Raw genomic sequence first — 20920 nt, forward strand, 5'->3', positions numbered from 1 at the left:
GACACTCCGTGTTCCCTTCTTTCCTGATTGCTGTGTTTCCAATCTGAATAAATGTAGGCGTGACTTTAAGCATAGACGGTATCTCATTATAGGAGAAACACATGATGTGCGTTCCTTCCATGGGATGGCATGCTACACTTGGCTTTCTTTCTTCTTCTACATTTATTTCTTCTTCTACATTCAACATTAAAATAGTCATCAAACATGTCTAATCTTCAAAGCGATGGCGTGCCGTCTCCATTTTGAAGGCGTGATGGATCCAGGGTGTCCTGATACGACGGCCAGCCCGAGAAAGCTTCAGCTTGCGTAGGCTGACCGCCGCCTGGAAATATTGCAAATGGCGACCGATGGTTTGATGGTGATCCGAGGCTGTATCCTCAGACGCACCACTTGGATCTTGCAAAATGCATGCAAAGTGTATCTCCCACATCGCCCTCCTGCTGCATTTGAATTGAATTACACAGCAATGCACAGCCGCTTCCTTGCAGCTGTGCCGTTCCATCCAAACATGATTTAGGCCCTTAATACTACAGCCATATCCGTATCTTGTATCTGAAGTGTGAGATTAGTGGCTCTGTCTAGAGCTCCCTTAATTACAATGTCTGGAGTCTTCTTTCTGTAGCTTTTATTCTTCCCTCACAAATATGCGGGGTCATTCCGAGTTGTTCGCTCGCTAGCAGTTTTTAGCAGCCGTGCAGACGCTATGCCGCCTCCCACTGGGGAGTGTATATTAGCTTAGCAGAAGTGCGAACTAAAGGATCGCACAGCGACTCCAAAATATTTTTGTGCAGTTTCAGAGTAGCTTCAGACCTACTCAGCGCTTGCGATCATGTCAGACTGTTCAGTTCCTGTTTTGACGTCACAAACACGCCCTGCGTTCGCTCAGCCACGCCTGCGTTTTTCCTGACACGCCTGCGTTTTTTTGAACACTCCCTGAAAACGGTCAGTTGACACCCAGAAACGCCCTCTTCCTGTCAATCACTCTGCGGCCAGCAGTGCGACTAAAAAGCTTTGCTAGTCCTTGTGTGAAACTACATCGTTCGTTGTAATAGTACGACGCGCGTGCGCATTGCTCCGCATACGCAGAAGTGCCGATTTTTTTGCCTGATCGCTGCGCAGCGACCGAAATCTGCTAGCGAACAATTCGGAATGACCCCCATTATCTCTTATACACAGAATTTTGTCTTCCTAAACACCTCCAGTTGTATTAATTCCAGTTTAATTATTTAGATGTCTAGCATACAGCGGTGTACCCGCACTTTGCACATCAGTGGACCAGCTTTGTAATTGCTGGTTTGTAATGAATAGATTCTCTGCATCTATAATAATTTAATACCGCTTACCATCCATCCTCGTCTGTATGTCGTCATGTTCCCAGAGGTCTTTTTTGATCGCAAGGCGTACGCAGGCTGAGTGACACTAAGCGGACGTTTGTGGGTGGTAACTGCCCGTTTTCTAGGAGTGCCTGGAAAAACACAGGCGTTCCCAAGCGTTTTCAGGGAGGGTGTGTGACGTCCGCTCCGGCCCAATCAGCCTGATTATTTCGCATTGTAGGAGTAAGTCCATGGCTACGCACAGATTGGAAAAATCATTCGATGGTGAGTGAGTCGCGAACGGATTTGCAGCTGGCCGGCATATGCAAAGCTTTTCACACTGCGTACGAAGACTGCAAATTCACAGAGGAGCGATCAGGTCTGGGTTAGGCCCTTTGTTCTCTGCTGTAGCTTTCACCTCATTGGTCAGTATGTTGCACATGCTCTCCAGAGCTTGATTGAATTTTCTAGGTTTCCTTATTGCTGTTCCAGCTTGTGTACATGTGTGTTTCAGCTCTTTTATTTAGGATCTATGAGGGGTCATCCCGACCTGTTCGCACGCAGCGGTTCTTCGCTGCGGTGCGAATGGGTCGGAACTGCGCTGTCGTTTTTCAAACACAGCTTGTAACATGGCAGTTAGGAGCTGATTGGATGGTACTTTATCTCTCTCCATGGCTTAGTGTATCTACCCTTGTATAAGTTAGTACTCTTATAGGCCCTACACACTCGGCGATGTGCCGCCGAGCTGCCCGACCGCCGATACGGGCGACCCGGCGGCGGGGGGGCAGTGACGGGGGGAGTGAAGTTTCTTCACTCCCCCCGTCACCCGGCTCCGTAGACTTGCAGGCAAATATGGACGATCTCGTCCATATTGTCCTGCATGCACAGCCGACATGGCCCCAGCGATGAACGAGCGCGGGGCCGCGCATCGTTCATCGCTGGAGCCTCCACACTGCACGATATGAACGTTATCTCGTTCATTAATGAACGAGATCGTTCATATCGTGCAGTGATATCGGCATGTGTGTAGGGCCCATTACTGAACACTTTTGAACTACAGTATTAATACTATCCATTTCATCAGGGTCAAGTTAACAATATGATGGATGGAGTAACAGCTCCAGGCCTCCACATAAAAAATAGGTCCATCATTATAAGTATTAAAATTGCATTTCTAGTTTTGTAACAAGTTATGCAATTTCTCCTTCATCCACTAGGGGACACTGGAGGATCTTTACGGTGGGGTATAGATGGTGGTCCAGTGGGAGCCTAGCACTTTAAATTGTTTAGAATAGTGACTGGCTCCTCCCCATGCAATTTTTCTATTTTTATGTATTTATTGAGACAGTGGTGCTGAAAGCCCAGGGGGTGCACACTAGAGATGAGCGGGTTCGGTTTCTCTGAATCCGAACCCGCCCGAACTTCATGGTTTTTTTCACGGGTCCGAGCAGACTCGGATCCTCCCGCCTTGCTCGGTTAACCCGAGCGCGCCCGAACGTCATCATGACGCTGTCGGATTCTCGCGAGACTCGGATTCTATATAAGGAGCCGCGCGTCGCCGCCATTTTCACACGTGCATTGAGATTGATAGGGAGAGGACGTGGCTGGCGTCCTCTCCATTTAGATTAGAAGAGAGAGAGAGAGATTGACCTGATTTACTGGAGCTTAGGAGTACTGTAGAAGTGTAGAGAGTGCAGAGTTTACTAGTGACTGACCACAGTGACCACCAGACAGTGCAGTTTTATTTAATATATCCGTTCTCTGCCTGAAAAAAACGATACACACAGTGACTCAGTCACATACCATATCTGTGTGCACTGCTCAGCCCAGTGTGCTGCATCATCTATGTATATATATCTGACTGTGCTCAGCTCACACAGCTTATAATTGTGGGGGAGACTGGGGAGCACTGCAGTGCCAGTTATAGGTTATAGCAGGAGCCAGGAGTACATATTATATTAAAATTAAACAGTGCACACTTTTGCTGCAGGAGTGCCACTGCCAGTGTGACTGACCAGTGACCTGACCACACTGACCACCAGTATAGTTAGTAGTATACTATATTGTGATTGCCTGAAAAAGTTAAACACTCGTCGTGTGACTTCACTTGTGTGGTGTTTTTTTTTTTATTCTATAAAAAACTCATTCTGCTGACAGACAGTGTCCAGCAGGTCCGTCATTATATAATATATACCTGTCCGGCTGCAGTAGTGATATATATATATTTTTTATATCATTATTTATCATCCAGTCGCAGCAGACACAGTACGGTAGTTCACGGCTGTAGCTACCTCTGTGCCGGCACTCGGCAGTCCATCCATAATTGTATACCACCTACCCGTGGTTTTTTTTTCTTTCTTCTTTATACATACATACTACTACATCTCTTTATCAACCAGTCTGTATTAGCAGCAGACACAGTACAGTACGGTAGTCCACGGCTGTAGCTACCTCTGTGTCGGCACTCGGCAGTCCGTCCATAATTGTATACCACCTACCCGTGGTTTTTTTTTCTTTCTTCTTTATACATACATACTACTACATCTCTTTATCAACCAGTCTATATTAGCAGCAGACACAGTACAGTACGGTAGTTCACGGCTGTAGCTACCTCTGTGTCGGCACTCAGCAGTCCGTCCATAATTGTATACCACCTACCCGTGGTTTTTTTTTCTTTCTTCTTTATACATACATACTACTACATCTCTTTATCAACCAGTCTATATTAGCAGCAGACACAGTACAGTACGGTAGTCCACGGCTGTAGCTACCTCTGTGTCGGCACTCGGCAGTCCGTCCATAATTGTATACCACCTACCCGTGGTTTTTTTTTTTTCTTCTTTATACATACATACTACTACATCTCTTTATCAACCAGTCTATATTAGCAGCAGACACAGTACAGTACGGTAGTTCACGGCTGTAGCTACCTCTGTGTCGGCACTCGGCAGTCCGTCCATAATTGTATACCACCTACCCGAGGTTTTTTTTTCTTTCTTCTTTATACATACATACTACTACATCTCTTTATCAACCAGTCTATATTAGCAGCAGACACAGTACAGTACGGTAGTCCACGGCTGTAGCTACCTCTGTGTCGGCACTCGGCAGTCCGTCCATAATTGTATACCACCTACCCGTGGTTTTTTTTTCTTTCTTCTTTATACATACATACTACTACATCTCTTTATCAACCAGTCTATATTAGCAGCAGACACAGTACAGTACGGTAGTTCACGGCTGTAGCTACCTCTGTGTCGGCACTCGGCAGTCCGTCCATAATTGTATACCACCTACCCGTGGTTTTTTTTTCTTTCTTCTTTATACATACATACTACTACATCTCTTTATCAACCAGTCTATATTAGCAGCAGACACAGTACAGTACGGTAGTTCACGGCTGTAGCTACCTCTGTGTCGGCACTCGGCAGTCCGTCCATAATTGTATACCACCTACCCGAGGTTTTTTTTTCTTTCTTCTTTATACATACATACTACTACATCTCTTTATCAACCAGTCTATATTAGCAGCAGACACAGTACAGTACGGTAGTCCACGGCTGTAGCTACCTCTTTGTCGGCACTCGGCAGTCCGTCCATAATTGTATACCACCTACCCGAGGTTTTTTTTTCTTTCTTCTTTATACATACATACTACTACATCTCTTTATCAACCAGTCTATATTAGCAGCAGACACAGTACAGTACGGTAGTTCACGGCTGTAGCTACCTCTGTGTCGGCACTCGGCAGTCCGTCCATAATTGTATACCACCTACCCGTGGTTTTTTTTTCTTTCTTCTTTATACATACATACTACTACATCTCTTTATCAACCAGTCTATATTAGCAGCAGACACAGTACAGTACGGTAGTCCACGGCTGTAGCTACCTCTGTGTCGGCACTCGGCAGTCCGTCCATAATTGTATACTAGTATCCATCCATCTCCATTGTTTACCTGAGTTGTGCCTATTAAAATATGGAGAACAAAAATGTTGAGGTTCCAAAATTAGGGAAAGATCAAGATCCACTTCCACCTCGTGCTGAAGCTGCTGCCACTAGTCATGGCCGAGACGATGAAATGCCAGCAACGTCGTCTGCCAAGGCCGATGCCCAATGTCATAGTACAGAGCATGTCAAATCCAAAACACCAAATATCAGTAAAAAAAGGACTCCAAAACCTAAAATAAAATTGTCGGAGGAGAAGCGTAAACTTGCCAATATGCCATTTACCACACGGAGTGGCAAGGAACGGCTGAGGCCCTGGCCTATGTTCATGGCTAGTGGTTCAGCTTCACATGAGGATGGAGGCACTCAGCCTCTCGCTAGAAAAATGAAAAGACTCAAGCTGGCAAAAGCAGTAGCACCGCAAAGAACTGTGCGTTCTTCGAAATCCCAAATCCACAAGGAGAGTCCAATTGTGTCGGTTGCGATGCCTGACCTTCCCAACACTGGACGTGAAGAGCATGCGCCTTCCACCATTTGCACGCCCCCTGCAAGTGCTGGAAGGAGCACCCGCAGTCCAGTTCCTGATAGTCAGATTGAAGATGTCAGTGTTGAAGTACACCAGGATGAGGAGGATATGGGTGTTGCTGGCGCTGGGGAGGAAATTGACCAGGAGGATTCTGATGGTGAGGTGGTTTGTTTAAGTCAGGCACCCGGGGAGACACCTGTTGTCCGTGGGAGGAATATGGCCGTTGACATGCCTGGTGAAAATACTAAAAAAATCAGCTCTTCGGTGTGGAGGTATTTCAACAGAAATGCGGACAACAGGTGTCAAGCCGTGTGTTCCCTTTGTCAAGCTGTAATAAGTAGGGGTAAGGACGTTAACCACCTCGGAACATCCTCCCTTATACGTCACCTGCAGCGCATTCATAATAAGTCAGTGACAAGTTCAAAAACTTTGGGTGACAGCGGAAGCAGTCCACTGACCAGTAAATCCCTTCCTCTTGTAACCAAGCTCACGCAAACCACCCCACCAACTCCCTCAGTGTCAATTTCCTCCTTCCCCAGGAATGCCAATAGTCCTGCAGGCCATGTCACTGGCAATTCTGATGATTCCTCTCCTGCCTGGGATTTCTCCGATGCATCCTTGCGTGTAACGCCTACTGCTGCTGGCGCTGCTGTTGTTGCTGCTGGGAGTCGATGGTCATCCCAGAGGGGAAGTCGTAAGACCACTTTTACTACTTCCACCAAGCTATTGACTGTCCAACAGTCCTTTGCGAGGAAGATGAAATATCACAGCAGTCATCCTACTGCAAAGCGGATAACTGAGGCCTTGGCATCCTGGGTGGTGAGAAACGTGGTTCCGGTATCCATCATTACTGCAGAGCCAACTAGAGACTTGTTGGAGGTACTGTGTCCCCGGTACCAAATACCATCTAGGTTCCATTTCTCTAGGCAGGCGATACCGAAAATGTACACAGACCTCAGAAAAAGAGTCACCAGTGTCCTAAAAAATGCAGCTGTACCCAATGTCCACTTAACCACGGACATGTGGACAAGTGGAGCAGGGCAGGGTCAGGACTATATGACTGTGACAGCCCACTGGGTAGATGTATGGACTCCCGCCGCAAGAACAGCAGCGGCGGCACCAGTAGCAGCATCTCGCAAACGCCAACTCTTTCCTAGGCAGGCTACGCTTTGTATCACCGCTTTCCAGAATACGCACACAGCTGAAAACCTCTTACGGCAACTGAGGAAGATCATCGCGGAATGGCTTACCCCAATTGGACTCTCCTGTGGATTTGTGGCATCGGACAACGCCAGCAATATTGTGTGTGCATTAAATATGGGCAAATTCCAGCACGTCCCATGTTTTGCACATACCTTGAATTTGGTGGTGCAGAATTATTTAAAAAACGACAGGGGCGTGCAAGAGATGCTGTCGGTGGCCAGAAGAATTGCGGGACACTTTCGGCGTACAGGCACCACGTACAGAAGACTGGAGCACCACCAAAAACTACTGAACCTGCCCTGCCATCATCTGAAGCAAGAAGTGGTAACGAGGTGGAATTCAACCCTCTATATGCTTCAGAGGTTGGAGGAGCAGCAAAAGGCCATTCAAGCCTATACAATTGAGCACGATATAGGAGGTGGAATGCACCTGTCTCAAGCGCAGTGGAGAATGATTTCAACGTTGTGCAAGGTTCTGCTGCCCTTTGAACTTGCCACACGTGAAGTCAGTTCAGACACTGCCAGCCTGAGTCAGGTCATTCCCCTCATCAGGCTTTTGCAGAAGAAGCTGGAGACATTGAAGGAGGAGCTAACACGGAGCGATTCCGCTAGGCATGTGGGACTTGTGGATGGAGCCCTTAATTCGCTTAAGAAGGATTCACGGGTGGTCAATCTGTTGAAATCAGAGCACTACATTTTGGCCACCATGCTCGATCCTAGATTTAAAGCCTACCTTGGATCTCTCTTTCCGGCAGACACAAGTCTGCTGGGGTTGAAAGACCTGCTGGTGAGAAAATTGTCAAGTCAAGCGGAACGCGACCTGTCAACATCTCCTCCTTCACATTCTCCCGCAACTGGGGGTGCGAGGAAAAGGCTCAGAATTCCGAGCCCACCCGCTGGCGGTGATGCAGGGCAGTCTGGAGCGACTGCTGATGCTGACATCTGGTCCGGACTGAAGGACCTGACAACGATTACGGACATGTCGTCTACTGTCACTGCATATGATTCTCTCACCATTGAAAGAATGGTGGAGGATTATATGAGTGACCGCATCCAAGTAGGCACGTCACACAGTCCATACTTATACTGGCAGGAAAAAGAGGCAATTTGGAGGCCCTTGCACAAACTGGCTTTATTCTACCTAAGTTGCCCTCCCACAAGTGTGTACTCCGAAAGAGTGTTTAGTGCCGCCGCTCACCTTGTCAGCAATCGGCGTACGAGGTTACATCCAGAAAATGTGGAGAAGATGATGTTCATTAAAATGAATTATAATCAATTCCTCCGCGGAGACATTGACCAGCAGCAATTGCCTCCACAAAGTACACAGGGAGCTGAGATGGTGGATTCCAGTGGGGACGAATTGATAATCTGTGAGGAGGGGGATGTACACGGTGATATATCGGAGGATGATGATGAGGTGGACATCTTGCCTCTGTAGAGCCAGTTTGTGCAAGGAGAGATTAATTGCTTCTTTTTTGGGGGGGGTCCAAACCAACCCATCATATCAGTCACAGTCGTGTGGCAGACCCTGTCACTGAAATGATGGGTTGGTTAAAGTGTGCATGTCCTGTTTTGTTTATACAACATAAGGGTGGGTGGGAGGGCCCAAGGACAATTCCATCTTGCACCTCTTTTTTCTTTTCTTTTTCTTTGCGTCATGTGCTGTTTGGGGAGGGTTTTTTGGAAGGGACATCCTGCGTGACACTGCAGTGCCACTCCTAAATGGGCCCGGTGTTTGTGTCGGCCACTAGGGTCGCTTATCTTACTCACACAGTCAGCTACCTCATTGCGCCTCTTTTTTTCTTTGCGTCATGTGCTGTTTGGGGAGGGTTTTTTGGAAGGGCCATCCTGCGTGACACTGCAGTGCCACTCCTAGATGGGCCCGGTGTTTGTGTCGGCCACTAGGGTCGCTAATCTTACTCACACAGCTACCTCATTGCGCCTCTTTTTTTCTTTGCGTCATGTGCTGTTTGGGGAGGGTTTTTTGGAAGGGACATCCTGCGTGACACTGCAGTGCCACTCCTAAATGGGCCCGGTGTTTGTGTCGGCCACTACGGTCGCTAATCTTACTCACACAGCTACCTCATTGCGCCTCTTTTTTTCTTTGCGTCATGTGCTGTTTGGGGAGGGTTTTTTGGAAGGGACATCCTGCGTGACACTGCAGTGCCACTCCTAGATGGGCCCGGTGTTTGTGTCGGCCACTAGGGTCGCTAATCTTACTCACACAGCTACCTCATTGCGCCTCTTTTTTTCTTTGCGTCATGTGCTGTTTGGGGAGGGTTTTTTGGAAGGGACATCCTGCGTGACACTGCAGTGCCACTCCTAAATGGGCCCGGTGTTTGTGTCGGCCACTACGGTCGCTAATCTTACTCACACAGCTACCTCATTGCGCCTCTTTTTTTCTTTGCGTCATGTGCTGTTTGGGGAGGGTTTTTTGGAAGGGACATCCTACGTGACACTGCAGTGCCACTCCTAGATGGGCCCGGTGTTTGTGTCGGCCACTAGGGTCGCTAATCTTACTCACACAGCTACCTCATTGCGCCTCTTTTTTTCTTTGCGTCATGTGCTGTTTGGGGAGGGTTTTTTGGAAGGGACATCCTGCGTGACACTGCAGTGCCACTCCTAAATGGGCCCGGTGTTTGTGTCGGCCACTACGGTCGCTAATCTTACTCACACAGCTACCTCATTGCGCCTCTTTTTTTCTTTGCGTCATGTGCTGTTTGGGGAGGGTTTTTTGGAAGGGACATCCTGCGTGACACTGCAGTGCCACTCCTAGATGGGCCCGGTGTTTGTGTCGGCCACTAGGGTCGCTTATCTTACTCACAGTCAGCTACCTCATTGCGCCTCTTTTTTTCTTTGCGTCATGTGCTGTTTGGGGAGGGTTTTTTGGAAGGGCCATCCTGCGTGACACTGCAGTGCCACTCCTAGATGGGCCCGGTGTTTGTGTCGGCCACTACGGTCGCTAATCTTACTCACACAGCTACCTCATTGCGCCTCTTTTTTTCTTTGCGTCATGTGCTGTTTGGGGAGGGTTTTTTGGAAGGGACATCCTGCGTGACACTGCAGTGCCACTCCTAGATGGGCCCGGTGTTTGTGTCGGCCACTAGGGTCGCTAATCTTACTCACACAGCTACCTCATTGCGCCTCTTTTTTTCTTTGCGTCATGTGCTGTTTGGGGAGGGTTTTTTGGAAGGGACATCCTGCGTGACACTGCAGTGCCACTCCTAAATGGGCCCGGTGTTTGTGTCGGCCACTAGGGTCGCTAATCTTACTCACACAGCTACCTCATTGCGCCTCTTTTTTTCTTTGCGTCATGTGCTGTTTGGGGAGGGTTTTTTGGAAGGGACATCCTGCGTGACACTGCAGTGCCAGTCCTAGATGGGCCAGGTGTTTGTGTCGGCCACTAGGGTCGCTTAGCTTAGTCATCCAGCGACCTCGGTGCAAATTTTAGGACTAAAAATAATATTGTGAGGTATTCAGAATAGACTGAAAATGAGTGGAAATTATGGTTTTTGAGGTTAATAATAATATGGGATCAAAATGACCCCCAAATTCTATGATTTAAGCTGTTTTTTAGGGTTTTTTGAAAAAAACACCCGAATCCAAAACACACCCGAATCCGACAAAAAAAATTCGGTGAGGTTTTGCCAAAACGCGGTCGAACCCAAAACACGGCCGCGGAACCGAACCCAAAACCAAAACACAAAACCCGAAAAATTTCAGGCGCTCATCACTAGTGCACACACCCACATGGCACTGGCCACACCCCCACAATACTGGTCACAGCTCCTCCCCTTCTCAGTATAGGTCCTTAAACAATTTCAGTCCCAGGTCAATGTGGGCCTTAATCTGGCCCTGTATTTCATGAGCTCACTGTCACCAGTTATGGACCATTTGCAGGGATCGGTATGAAATACCTCCAATCAAAATCCCGACGTTCAAAATCCCGACACCAATTGACCGATGGTCAAAATCCCGACAAGGTCAAAATCCCGACATGGGCAAAATACCGACATTTAAAATACCGACAAGGTCAAAATACCGACATGTAAAATGCCGACAGGTCAAAATACCGACATGCAGTTTTTGTTGTTTTTTGTGTGTATGTCGACATAAGTCAACATGGACACCATATAAAGTGTACCGCGTCCCCTTGCATGGCTTGCTGCGCTCGCCATGCTTCGGGCACGGTGCCTCGCTGCGCTCGGCACACTATTATATTCCCCCTCCAGGTCCACTGGGATGGTAAAGTATGAACAAGTCGGTTTCAATGAAAACAATCATGAAAAACTCATGTCGGTATTTTGACCTGTCGGCATTTTACATGTCGGTATTTTGACCTTGTCGGTATTTTAAATGTCGGTATTTTGTCCATGTCTGGATTTTGACCTTGTCGGGATTTTGACCATCGGTCAATTGGTGTCGGGATTTTGAACGTCGGGATTTTGATTGGAGGTAAACTGACTGCATCCCCATTTGCAAATAGAACAACTCACAGATACCCCGGTTGTCTTCTCTCTCTCTAAAATATAAAAAATATCTACTTGACACATTTCCTTTGTGATTGAGTCTTGTATCACCTTGTAAATGTTCGCATATGCAGTACATCTTTTGTTTAAACGACTCTTCAAAATAAGACTTAGGGTGGCTTTTGCAAGCCACTGATTCGTTGCGGTTTTGGCCCCTTAATTTAAAATGGCAATAATGCTAAATGCAAAATCACTGCTTAGCAAGCTCCAGTCACTCACAACCTTTAGGTTTGTCTAGTACATTCAGTTTTGTTGCATTAATCCAGATATGATTGCTATGGATCCTCAAATGCAAGTTTTTTCTCTACGTATTATAATTGAAGAACTGACTGGGGTAGCAGCATTTTGTCAGTGCTGTGTTTTGGTGCCGGTTTATGTTCCCCAGCAGTGGCAAACGCAGGATTTGCATGGGGGGGTTTCCAGAACTGGGCGGAGCCAATCACGGGGGTGGGGACTGTGGTGACCCAGTATATGCTGGGTCCGTAAAACTAGTGTGTGTGTGTGTGTGTATATATATATATATATCTATACATATATATATATCTACACATATATATATATATATATATATATATACATACATATCTACACACACACACATATATATATATATATACACACATACACACACACATACATATACACGGGTGGTCTTCAGTATGCCGGCTATATATATATATATATATATATATATATATATAGACACACACACACACACACATACATATACACGGGTGGTCTTCAGTATGCCGGCGGTCGGGCTCCCGGCGACCAGCATACCGGCGCCGGGAGCCTGACCGCCGGCATACCGACACGTATTCTCCCTCGTGGGGGTCCACGACCCCCCTAAAGGGAGAAGAGAATAGTGTGGCGCGCGTAGCGAGCCCGCAAGGGGCTCATTTGCGCTCGCCACACTGTTGGTAAGCCGGCCTCCCGGCGCCAGTATGCTGGTCGCCGGGAGATCGTAGTGAACCCATATACACATATACATAGCATATTAAACATGCATACATATATATATATATATATATATATACACACACATACAGTACACATATATATACACATGTATATATATATATCATATGTGTGTGTGTGTGTTTATATGTATGTCTGTATGTATATACATGTGTATATATGTAGGCACATGGATATATATGTACTATAATTAAAATAAAGTAAACTTTTATTGCATTTGCAAGTGCCACCAGGAAGACAGCAGGCTGCAGAGGACGCTAGACAGTCATTAATAATACTCATGCAGCTAAAAAAAAAAAAAAAAAAAATTTTTTTTTTTTTTAGTGGAGGGGGGTTTCTGGGTACTCGGAAACCCCCCCTGGGTGCGCCACTGCCCAGCCATCAAACTTTTCAACGTAGAAGTGTTGCAATTCACAGCAGACCAGAACTTGGAAATAATAAATGCCAAGTACTTCCTCACTTCTTTAACCCTCTCTTCCTCTCTTCTTTAACCTTCTCTAGCAGGTTTCCATCTATTTCACTTGACATCCTCTGGCCCAGATTTATTAAGCATTGGAGAGTGATAAATTGCATGGTAATAAAGTACCAACCAACCAGCAAAATTACAGGAGCTGATTGGTTGGACTTTATCACAGTGCAATTTATCACTCTCAAAGGCTTGATAAATCTGGGCCTCTGTCTGGACTATTGCTGTCTCTCAGTCTCTAAATTTCTAGCAAACTTAAGAGGAGGAACCCAAAAGCCTCCAAAATTGCAGTAGAAGGACCAGTTGTCATCAGCTGCTGACTTCATACATGGGTCTCCACCAACAATAGTGAAGTGGAAGCTGCCCAATCACATTATTATTTCACAGCAGGTGCTAGAACAGGCGGGGCCATCTAGAAAATAGACAACAGAAAGAAAGTACCCAACACTCTCCTGTCAACCAGTAAAAAGGCTGCTGTCCTCTTTGACCATAGAATGCAGAAGTCTCACATGTAGGTGCAAACATAGGGTAAGCCACCAACCAGGTTCTTCTGCTGAGAGCGTGGACCTATCTCTAAACAATACAGTATATTGGGTCACATATTAATTAATTTAAATTGAGAGTCAACTTTCTTGGAGGTACCTTGAAGGCCTTCAGAATGGCAACAGTTTGACCAGCTCTCCTGATCAGCTGCTGATCTCGTATATGAGACTTGAAAGCATTTGCGTCCAAAACGCACAGAAAAAAATGTTGCATGTACATGTTCATTTTGAGTGGCACATATTTGAAGAGAACTGGAACATTTAAATACTTCCAGATTAAATTACATTTAAAGTGCATCGTCAACACACTGGAAATGCCAATCATCGTCATCATTATCAAATTGAGTAATAGCAATGTACTGTATATTTTATGAATAATCTTTCCTCTTCTCTGTAAATGCGCAGTTGTGCAAAATTGTGATGGGACTTTACATTGGAGCATTTTTGCCGCGGATCAGAAATAATCCTTAATGGGGAAAAAAAATTAACAAGAGGCTCTATTGCCAACCAATAGAAACATACAAGCACTAAGGACTAATAAAGACAATAATTGTAATATCGAAGAATTTCCTGTCAGTGAAGCCTTTACATAAGTTGTGGCAAAAGAAAGAGGTTTTCAGTGCATATTTTATTAATTAAATATCCTTGATGGTAAGATTTGCTAAAAAAAAACCAATCTGTCATTGATTTTATATATGCTCGCTAACATTAACAACTGGAAATTCGGGTCAATATATGTCACACCCCCATTTTGACCAAACCACACCAATTTGTACCAAACTTCCCCTTACCTTTCTGCCAGGCCAGGCTTATTTCGACTGCTGAAAATCGAGACTGTTGGCAAGTATGGTTTTTTAATAGGTCTTTAGGTACTGAGGCTTGTGACAAGGTTGGTATCAAAATAATTTGATTAGTATGTATCTCTCACCGTCCCTCAGTGGTGGCGGCCATTTTGTGGACTGAGGCAATTTAATTCATGATCTCTTTTCTCGTAAATATTGGTTCAGCCTATAAAATTGCTGCCTAAATTTGGCTTCGGCAACGCCTCCAATTTAAGTGCCTCATGTTTTCCCTAAACAGCAAGTAATACTGGCCGCAGAGTGGAGAGATGTTACATTTGACTTGTGGATGAGCTGGACTCATAACTCACAACCAGTTGATAATGTTGATTATTTTCCCTTTATTTTACAAATGGTTAATGCTGCCATGGTCCTGTCCTTTGCAGAAGAGGCTGGATTCCACTGTAAACTGTAAATAGAGCACCCCTACATTATTTGTCTTTAGCCAGAATTAAAGGTCTTGTAGGAAATTATTTGTAAGAATTGTGCTGTATATGTCCGTTACATCATTCCAAATATAATTCTAATTACGAAGCATAAAAAACTACTTTGTAAACAAAAAAATATCCACAACATTGTGTGCTTTCTTCTGCACGTTAACACGTAAGCTGTCCGGCATTAAATATTCCTCATGAATGCTGACCACAAGATGCATGTATAGCGACGCGTTTCACATTGCTATGTCAATTATTGTATTATGTCAGTTTGTAGCATTATGTGTGTGTTTTGGCGTCAAATGGATTAATAAATTATAGTTGACATTGCAAATTCTGTGTTGAATTTTTAAGTTATTTTACATTTACAATGTAGTTTACTTCATTTGTATTTTAGGAATAAGTAGATCCATCTATAATAATGTTACTATGTGATAAAACAGAGAAATATAAGTACTTATAAGGAACAAGAAGTAAAGGCAAACATAAATTAAGGATTTAGCAGATACAGGGAAGCTAGGGACCCCTTATATTCTAAATCTGACCTTGCATGGCCTCAATCAAAGGATACCATATATTGCATAAAACAGATTTAATTTTTTTTATATTTATCAGACCTGGATTAATCCAGAAACCTCTGATGTATATAAAGGATGTAGTGTGTGAGAAAACCTCATTCTTTATAGTAACCATTCCAAATACATATACTATAATATGTTAAAATAATGAAAACAATTCTACGGGAAATAATAAAGTTTGAACTCTACTTCAATATAATGAGAAAAACACACTTTTATTATTCTAAATTTCCTCCGAATTCCTAGCAAGGCTACTACTAGTATAAAGTACCCTTTGCCACGTTATATTATCTTACTTATAAAAAATATCCAGTGTTTGTTATCTTCATTATACATCTGCCCCCCAACTACCTATACCAGTGCCAAGCTCAGCTGGCCTCATTCTCTTCACTTGGCCAGATCAATAATTTTGCTAAACTGAATTGTGGAACTTAGGGGGATATTTACTAAACAGTGATAAGAGCAGAGAAGTGAGCCAGTGGAGAAGTTGCCCCATCAACCAATCAGCAGCTGTGTATAATTTTATATTATGCAAATTATAGATGTTACTTCAGTGCTGATTGGTTGCCATGGACAACTTCTCCACTGGCTCACTTCTCCGCTTTTATCACTGCTTAGTAAATGTCCCCCTATGTCACTGTTTTGGCCAAAAACGCCATCTCAGACTACGCCACTAGATAACTTTCCATCTAAAAAACCAAGTCCCCGATACAACCAAGCCCATGTTTCAGAAGGATAGTTAGGACTATCCCACAGAAATTTTTACTCATGACACTTCATCACTTTAAACTCTTTCACCTGTTTATTCAAAAGAAAAGAAACGTTCTGTGTATGTGCGCTGTTATAGTAAATGTGTCTTTTTGTTGTAGTCATGTTTGTGTATAGGTGCATTACATTTGTAAGTAAGCTCTCTCTCCACCTCTCCCACTACAGGAGAAGAAGTTTCCCTCCGTGGGTTCAGCAGACCCGCGTCTGAGGCTGGCGACTCCATGGAATGGGGCCCTTCCACCTCTGCCTCCTCGACTCCAAATCACAGAAAATGGAGACTTTCTAAACTCAAGTGACCATCACTAACCGGAGCTGAGGGGTCCATCCCGGAGCCTGGGGGGAGGAAGGGGGACTGGGGATCCCCCACTGAGGCGTGTGTCCGGAGGCCTGAGGGGGAGGGGGCTGGGAACCCCCTTTCCTCCCTAACTCTGACACCCTCCCTCCGCGCCGTCCAGACCTGCGGCCGACAATCTGTGTGACCCCGGACACGTGAGAAGTGGAGAGGAGAGAGAAGGGGACAACGCACTGAACTTATCCTAAACATATAATTCTATTTCCTAAGCCTTTGTTATCTTTAGACTTAATCTATCAGTTCCTCTGTTCTCATATGCCCCAAACTATCCCACTTTCATCGACCCCTTTTGAGGCTCCCCATCTCCCCCTCCTCCCTCTCTGTCTCAGGTCTGAGGCCCTGGGATTCGCACTGACAGATCTGCACTGTAGGGGATACCTCCCTAACCCATTTTTCCTACCTGCATTTTCTCACACCTTTACCCCCAACCTTCATTCCCTCTCTAAACAACTCTCATATACTTCCATTTCCTTTCACTGCTCAACTATCATCGTCATCATCATCGTCCATCTTCTTCACACCCCCCAAACCTCCTTTCCTGTACGAGACAAGCAGATGCTCAATGAGCTGGCTAGCTGAGACTATTAAGTTTAGATTCTAAGTGGAATGAATGGGAAGTACAGTAAAGGCCACACAGCCACGTATAGAAGGAGGTCGTGAAGGAGGAGCAGCAGGTGCAGGATCCAGGGGGGGTGGTATGGGGAGGTATAGGATCAGAGGTCAGGAGAAATACGTAAGGACTGAAGAAAGCCAAAAGTGACCAATAGGAGAGGTCTAGATACTCTATAAAGGAGCTATCAGAGGGATGAACCCTGTCAGCTGGTTACACAGATACATAGCGCATTTTACCTCCTTAAATGGGCAGCTGATTTGGGAGACTAGAGATGATTTAATTCTTATAAATATTATTATTATTATCGAACTTTATTTATTTCTCTAAAACCTGTCAGTCCGCGTGGAGCTGAACGAGTGATAGAAGTCTCCCGCCCAAAGAGCTTACAATCTTACTCCACTTCCTGTGACACGGGGAGTTTATAAATAACTTGGCCTCAAAGGTCGCATGGAACTTGCATTTGGAAGGGGAGGGAGGTGGGAAGGGATTAGTTCCACCCATTATCAGTGGTTGGTGCCATAACCTGCAGGTCCCCTCTTCACCTTTGGTGACAGGGACAGCTGGACCTGAAATGAATGTTTCAGTAAAGATATTCTGATTGTATTTGGTTCTTTTTGACGTTCTGTGTAAATATAAAACATTTAAAGAAAAAAAAAGAATTCAGAGTCGTTCTGTGAATCGAGAGCTCAGACAGCAGCTAATTATTTCTGTTATTTATTATGACATATATTTATATATTTACCGATAAGACAAACAGGTGCTGCCGTTCATTGTCTGCTCAACATTTCACTTCTCCGGTCTCTACACTCATCAGAAGGTCCGGTCATATTTCACCACAGGGATCTTGAAAGTTGACCCTTACATGATTAAAAAAAAGTCATTATTTAAAAAATAAAAAATATATATATATAAAAAAAGTCAAGGAATGCACACGTTTGGATGAATGCGGAATCCTCAGTTAGAGATTTGACTTAATACCAAAGTGAATAAGAATTAAATTACAAGTACAAAAAGTTGGATGGTCGTTAAAGAGGAAGTATTACATCCCTCTAATGTTAAAGCAATGCTTAATATAAAGCGCTGTGGAACATGTGCGCTATATAAATAACTGGAAAAAAATAATAGCAAACTCTATTGTTAATTAGCAGAAAAGTGTATATGCTGCCTCTAAGATCTCCCCTTTCCGATTGAAGCCCCCAATTGTTAATTATCGCTGGGTGAAGAATTGCAAAATAGTTGAAATTGTCATAACTTTATGGATTCTGACAATTGGACAAATGCCGCAGTCTAAAAACGGGGAGCAGCACCCGAATCAGTAAAATGCAGAGATAAACAACTGTAAGCACTCTAGTTACCCTGGAACTACAAGTACCATCATGCTGGATTTTAGAAGAGTAAATCCCAACGTTTTGGATTGTCATTGTTCTGCAAGTCAGGGTGGATTGGCGTAAATGGGTCCAAATGCAGAACAGAATGGTACTTCCTCTTTAATATGATAACATATATGCAATTGGCTGTGATTTTAGTGCCTGTTTGTGATTGATATTTGATCCTGGACATTTCCCCCCAAAAAAAATTTTGATATGCGGCCCATCGGCCTCAGATTAGTGAATCGCGCACACTAATATTTTGATTCATGTTAGAATTGCAATATGTTTTCTAAACTGTGATATCAACCCTTTCTGTAGGAAGGACCCTCTGATGAGATCCGCAGTCAAGCAAAAATGTTTGCCCCCCTTTAGTTACTTTGCTTGATAAAACTCCGAAGGCTGCATATCAATAATATTGGTAACAGGAGAAACTACACATTATCTAAAGGTGACTAAGCCTAACTTATTTTTGGGTGTATACTTTTTAAAACAATAAAATAAAAAGTTAAATATGTAAATGAATTGTCAACTTGTTATTAACTCTTTATATTTCTCAACAAATGTTTAAAAATTGTGTTTACCATTGTGACAAAATGTGTGCAGCCGCCGGGGCAAAAAAAGCCCAAACCCTGATTTTCATGCCTTGGATGTCGTGTGAGGCATAAGGAGGGTGCATGGAACCAGTAACGCCGAGGGGGCGGGGAGAGAGGGCACTAATTAACCTGGCCCATGTCTGATGGAGGGGCACCGTGGGGGCCAGCTCCCCCCCACCTTACTTTTTTTTCCCTCAGTCCAGCATTTGCTACTGTGTGCTGGGATGCAGTGTGGCCAGGGAGACGCTTAAAATGCCATTTTTTCTGTATTTTTTTTTCTAAGGGTGCATGGCCACGCCTCCTGTGATTAGGCCGCACCCCCTGAAAAGTACCTGGGCCAGCCAGGTTCTCCACTGCCCTGCATGGACCTCTTCAGGGGTTTCTCATGGGCCATTTTAATTGCTGTCATTGTTCTTAAGTTTTAAATGTGTCACTTGAAATTTGTGAGGGATCTGTGCATGATGATATAGATTACCCCAGATAATGGTATCTCAGGTATCACAAAAACATATGTAGCCAGTTATTCCTTTTACCGATGAAGGATTGCTCGATTACCAAGGGGGTGTGAACAAAGAATTGCACATCTACACGTAACATTCTCATAACGAACATGAGACTTTGAACACACAATCATGTATCATAAAATATAAAAACACACAAATGAAACTGTTGTTACGTAGGTGTTTCGCAGAGATTTTCGGATTTGCCCAGATTTACAAGGATCTCAAAAAGGCCTCTTATTGGCTATCCGGCTGTCACATGTTTTGGATAGCCAATAAGAAAAATCTGGATAAATCCGAAGTGGCGTTAAGATCTGAGTAAGTCCGAACTCGCACATCTCTAGTTTTTAGCACCACCTTCTATCAGCTACTACATCCTACTAATTAAACCACTTGTAGCTGACTTGCTGATAGTGAAATTCTTGGGGTAAGAGGCGTTGTGTTTTTCAGAAACAGGACCCATCACTTGACTTCTTAATGGAGAAGAATTAATTTAAAATATACAAATATAGAGCTATGTAATGAGAATAGTATGCAAAAAAAATGTCCTGTCGGCAGATTCATTTCTTTATAGAAAAAGCAGAACTTTATGTTATAATAATAATTTCTCTTTAGAATGAAATCATAATTTTTGTTTAACTTGCTGAAGAAGCCATACTAATGTCTTAATTTTATGAAATCCTTATTAGTTTTTCAAATTTAAAAAAGGTAAACATAGATCCAATCAGCAAACATCAACAAGTGTACAGAATGGCAAACAAAAAAATTACTAGCCTTTTTTCTGTAGCTACAGTAGTATGCTACCGTTCCCAGGTCGCTATAGCTTCTACCAGCAAACGTATATGATAAAGAAAATGTTAGCACTAAAAATTATTCTAATAAGTGACAATATATTTAAAACTCTTTTAACATTTAATACAAAGAAGTGAAAAAGAATAAAAAAAAGTTTAAACAAAAATGTTTAAATATAAACATAAATTTGTATCGATTAGACCAAAAACTATTTTAAGTAATAGCACCAATATTCCTGTATATAGCTAAATAATGCCTCTTATTAAATCTCATGACAATAGCTGTATACAATAATATAATAATCATATACAGAACATCAAGTATTCCACTGTATCCAACAACCTAATTGAGCAGATTTCAGGTTATAGAACCAACGCGTTTCTCCACTACCAGCAGTTTCATCAGAGGAATTCATTGTTGCTGTGGAAGAGAGTAAATGTTTTGACATCAACCAATTTTTGACCGGTAATAGGATTACTAATAAAGTATTGAAAACATATAATATTGCTATTTCTCTAACGTCCTAGAGGATGCTGGGGTCCATTTAGTACCATGGGGTATAGACGGGTACGCAGGAG

At 43.9% G+C, this 20920-nt stretch overlaps 1 protein-coding gene across 12 annotated transcripts in view; it reads left to right on the forward strand.

Annotated features, from left to right (window-relative positions):
* The window catches only part of SYNGAP1 (synaptic Ras GTPase activating protein 1), a 496744-nt gene extending 477815 nt beyond the window's left edge, over positions 1 to 18929 (forward strand). For 10 of the 12 annotated variants that reach the window (XM_063938276.1, XM_063938275.1, XM_063938278.1 and 7 more), the window contains one exon: positions 16288 to 18929. In XM_063938276.1, the coding sequence (XP_063794346.1) occupies positions 16288 to 16418 (131 nt within the window). In that variant the 3' untranslated portion in view covers positions 16419 to 18929. Of the gene's footprint in view, positions 1 to 14728; positions 14754 to 16287 lie in introns of all 12 variants that reach the window. The other 2 variants (XM_063938281.1, XM_063938282.1) reach the window with 2 other exon arrangements.
* The last annotated feature ends 1991 nt before the right edge of the window (positions 18930 to 20920 follow it).

The sequence above is a fragment of the Pseudophryne corroboree genome, chromosome 8, assembly GCF_028390025.1.
Source record: "Pseudophryne corroboree isolate aPseCor3 chromosome 8, aPseCor3.hap2, whole genome shotgun sequence".
NCBI lineage: Eukaryota > Metazoa > Chordata > Amphibia > Anura > Myobatrachidae > Pseudophryne > Pseudophryne corroboree.